General features: G+C 35.1%; 1 protein-coding gene across 1 annotated transcript; it reads right to left on the bottom strand.

The window, feature by feature from the left end:
* Positions 1–286: 286 nt before the first annotated feature.
* On the bottom strand, positions 287–1,047 carry LOC132602225 (thaumatin-like protein 1b). The gene has a single exon (XM_060315184.1). It carries the CDS (start codon positions 1,034–1,036, stop codon positions 287–289), a length of 750 nt encoding a protein of 249 aa, XP_060171167.1. The 5' UTR covers positions 1,037–1,047.
* Between the last annotated feature and the right edge of the window lie 3,653 nt (positions 1,048–4,700).

Genomic DNA, 4,700 nt, shown 5'->3' with positions numbered 1-4,700 from the left:
AAACAAATTTTACCTATTTAGAAATTACATAAAAATACGATAGACATAATGTTAATAATTAAAATACTTAAAAAATATTTTTTGGAAAACTTCATAGAAAAAAAATGTATAACTTCCCAACTAGTAATAAGTCTAGTAAATTGGGATAGCGCGAGTAAAACGGATTTAACAAATAGGATCTTCAGTCTTTTCATATCCATATGGATCTAGTGTGGCTAGACATAAGGTAAGCAAATCAAAGGTTTATTACATGTAAGCTCTCAAACTTAATTCATGCGTAACTTATTCATGGGCAAAAAGTTATCAAATAGTCAGCTCCAGTACAAGTAAACGTGCTAGTTGCGTCATCATAAGCATAACTATAAGCTTGAGGACATAAATGTTTGAATTGTAAAGAATATTTCGTTGGTTTGCAAGTTTTTGGAGAACCATATGGACCAGTGCAACAATATTGTGGTTGTTGAAATGCTACACAAGCACTTTTGCACCCAATGACACCACCCTTTGGATTTCTTAGTGCTAACTCTTCTGGACATCCTTTATTGTCGATATCAACTGGACAACTTGTCGAATTGCAGCCTGCTCTATTTTGAGGGACAACAGAAACTGGCAGATTAAAACCATCAACCAAGCTAATGTCATAAAAGTCCTTTCCTCCATACCCCGCTAATGTGAATTCTACAAGAGTTGCTGGTGGAATTGCACCCTTATTGTTGCAAGTTACTTGGCCTGTCCCACAATCTCCACTAAGACAAGTGAATTTTCCGGTGGCATCGTTCAAACAAACAAATCTTGCCCATACCCTTCCTGACCATGAATTTGGTACCTCAAGAGTTTGTGAAGCTTGTGATGTTAATTCAAATCCTGTAAGTAATTGGGGTCCTTGACCAGTAAGTGTAGCGGGCCAAATTGAGTAAGGGCAATTATTTTTTATTATGAAGTTGGCTGCATAAGAACCTGCAATATTAAAACAGTAAACATTAACATAAAAGAAGAAGAAAAAGACGGATATGATGTAAGTCCTAGAAAATAACATGGTATATAGAGATTGTTAGTCCATACGGTACTATTTAAAAAAGATGACAATTAAATTGGCTAGCTATATATATACATATTAACATGCTCTTTGTGTGTGTTAGGTATATCAAAAACAATTGAGGTAGATGATAAGCAAAACAGATTGACATTACCCTAAAGGAAGAACATAAAAAAGATAACACTGATGGAGAAATTTATTGCCATTGTTGAATGCTATGGTCAAAGATTTTATCGCATAAAATGAAAATAGACATGATTTGGTTTATATAGGCAGTTCTAACGCAGAAGTCAAAAGGAAAATTTTGTTAAAGGAATTTTTGGTCATCCATATGTTTGGCTTAAGGTAAGTAAACTTAGTAACAAATTAACTTGATCAAACAAGGATAAGCATTTTAGGAAGGACATTAATTGTTTCATAATCTTCTGCGATTTTGTTCATTACACCTTGGGTAATAAATCAATATTTCTAGTATGACAAGTGAAGCAAATTTTACACACCTATTCATGTCATAAATGTATAGGACTTTTTAACCTATAAATTAATTGTCCTCTAGCAAGTGAGTGGGGAAAATGTTTATGTCTATCTTGATTATTTTCCAAATGATCTATAAGTATAGATCGACTTATATATATATATATATATATATATATATATATATATATATATATATATATATATATATAATTGTTGCTATTTAACCTGTTGTGTAATCCTTCATGCATTCATGTTCTTTTCCTATAGAGAGGCTTTTCTTTGTCATTCACTCCTTCTGCGATTCCCCGAAAAAGGTTCAAATTATTCTTGAACTTTGCGAATAGTTTAAATATATCCTTCATCAATAATTGAGGTTAGATCTATCCTTGTCGTTACAAATATGACTTATATTTGTCCATATTTACTAATAGTAGAGGCTTTCCAACACAAGGTTTTTTCAAAGGGGAAATGGTCAAATTTGAGCTTAAACAATATGAAATAGTCTAGATTTACCCTGCACTTTAAGAAATTTCAAATTTCATTTGTCTCAATCATCGACCCTCATCCGTCTAAACCATATATATATATATATATATATATATATATATATATATATATATATATATATATATCGATTGATTCTCTCCACTCAAAAAACACTACATGAAGACCAGTGTTACTCCACCACCATTTAACCCTACAACACTCAAAGATATAACAAAAAAATTCCACAGAGAAACCACGCAGTTAGGTGATCTCTCTCAAACCTTCATCTTTACCACTTTCCCAGCCACCATTTTACCTCCGCTAAAAGACTACCAACCCTCAACCACAATAATCTCACCTTGATTGCTACAATATCGTTGCAATTGATTTAGGAGTTGAATAATGTGTACCTGGATTTGTTTTAGTATTGGAGGGTCGATATGGAATTCTAGCATCGTTATTAATGATTAGTGATTGAGTTGCGCGACAATAGATGTGGGAATCCAATTTAGTGATTCAACATTGATAATTGTTTGAGTTTCTTTTGAGTTGATTTAATTCATGAAGGTGGTTAATTATTTTGAAGATAAAGACCTTAATGCTAGAGGTTTTGAGTGTTGAAGAAGACGATGTCGCTGCTGCCAAAACAGAGACATTGTTTGTTACATCTTGGAATTTTCGAGTCGTTTGAATTATGAGTAGAATAACGCAAGCCTAAAGTGGACATGAAGTCCTTATAAGGTTAAGGAGGGTATTTGATAACTTTAAGTGCGTAGCTTAAGGTTTTGGAGTCATATGAATCGGTGGAAGTAAGTTCGTCGAAGGAAGTGAAATTTGAGTCATGTTTTGGGAAGATTTCGCATCAATTGAGTTATAATTTGATTAGTAATGCCTTGAGGGGGAGTTATAGGGCCTCTTATATGGTTAATGAATTTTTGTACAAGTACCAAGAAGGTTCCATAAGGATTGGAAGTCAAACGAATTAAAGGGAGCAAGTTATTGGAAGGGGCAGTTTGACGGTCCATTTGACGGGCAGTTTGACAGTCCATTTGACGGCCCGTAAAATGGTGGAGCCACCACCATGAAACAGTCACAGATATGTCTATTTGGTTGGGCTATTTGGCGGTCCATTTGGCGGACTGCAGGATGTTTAACGGTCCGTCAAAATGGCCGTCAAAGTTTCCGACGGGATTTTAAGTGAAGCTTTATATATTTTGTTTTTCCTCATTTGGGTTCATTATTTCCCCATTTCAGACCCTAGAGCTCTCCAAAGCCTTCTCCCCAAGTCTATGTACTAATCCATACCAAACCCAAGAGATTCAAGTGCTAGAAAGCTTACTAGGGTTTATGAAGCTCAAGAATTCCTTTGGTGTTGAAGTTGGAGGTTTCACTCTAGTGGAGTAACTTGATCCAAGGCTTGTTCTTGTGTGATTGAGTTAAGTTTTTACATTTATTTCATATAGTTAAGGTTATTTGATTGTTATACAATTTGGTTGAAGGAGGAAGAATGAAAGGAGAGTTCAAGTATGAGTTTGAGGGTATTTTGAGCTATAAATTAACTTGAGTTATAATTTTTGGCAAGTTATGAGTGTAATATTGATTGTGATAACGATAATGGGGAAGTGTTGTATACAAGCACATACGGTGTTGTGTTGTAGTTATTGTTATGGGTCGATTATGAAAAGGGGCTTTGGGATTGAATAGAGCCTAGCTTGAATGAAGTCTCTTAATTATGGTATTGTTGATAATGTCATTATTGATTGGGAGTTGTTTGGGAATTTTGTAGAAGTAGATGAATTAGGGGAAATGCTGCCCAATTTTTGCTAGCTCACAAATTATACTAGTTTGAACTTAAGAGTGTCTTTGAGGCCTAACCTTGGCATGAACCCTCTTGAATGTAGATTCTTCGGGCTTTGGAAGAGAACGTTAAGTAGTTAAGAAGACATAAAGGTATTTAAGGCTAACCCTTCTTTCTTAAGGCATGATTCCATTGTTGTGCACCTATACATGAAATTCATAATGTCTTCCATGATGACTCCATTGCTCGAAGTGCTAAAGCTTATAGCTATTGATGCTTTTATGATACCATTGATCTCGTCCTACGATAGTTGGTCTTTTAAGGAAAGATATAGTGATGAGGATGATTATGTTGTTTTTACTTGTGTATTCATATATATAGATGAAGCTATGTTGTGACACCGAGCCTATATGGCCGGGTATGATATCTATTGCGCGCACACCACTCATCAGTTGGGTACGGATAAAATCGAGCCTTGTTATGGCCGAGTACGGATGACACTAAACCTACATGGTCGGGTATAGTATTACTATATGTATATGTATATGTATATGTATATGTATGGAAGGTCTTCTTTAGAGAAAGGGTGAGTAAGTATGATGAACGTCTTAAGAGGTATAAATGGCTCTTCTATCTTATGTTATCCTTTTATGTTCTTATCATGTTACTACTTATGCCTTACATACTCAGTACATTTTTCGTACTGATGTCCTTTTGTTTATAGACGCTGCGTTCATGCCCACAAGTGGACAGGGAGACAGACTCGACCCTTAGACTGCTTCATCAGTGATTACCCAGAAATGCTCCATTTGATTCGAAGCTACTGCAGTTGGTACTATTCTTTTGTGTACATACATAGGTGTGGCGGGGTCCTGTCCTGTCTTTATGATGTTGCATACTTTT

Source organism: Lycium barbarum, chromosome 7 (genome assembly GCF_019175385.1).
Source record: "Lycium barbarum isolate Lr01 chromosome 7, ASM1917538v2, whole genome shotgun sequence".
Classification (NCBI taxonomy): Eukaryota; Viridiplantae; Streptophyta; class Magnoliopsida; order Solanales; family Solanaceae; genus Lycium; species Lycium barbarum.
The sequence above is the reverse complement of the archived record's forward strand: the minus strand, read 5'-3'. Positions and strand labels throughout refer to the sequence as shown.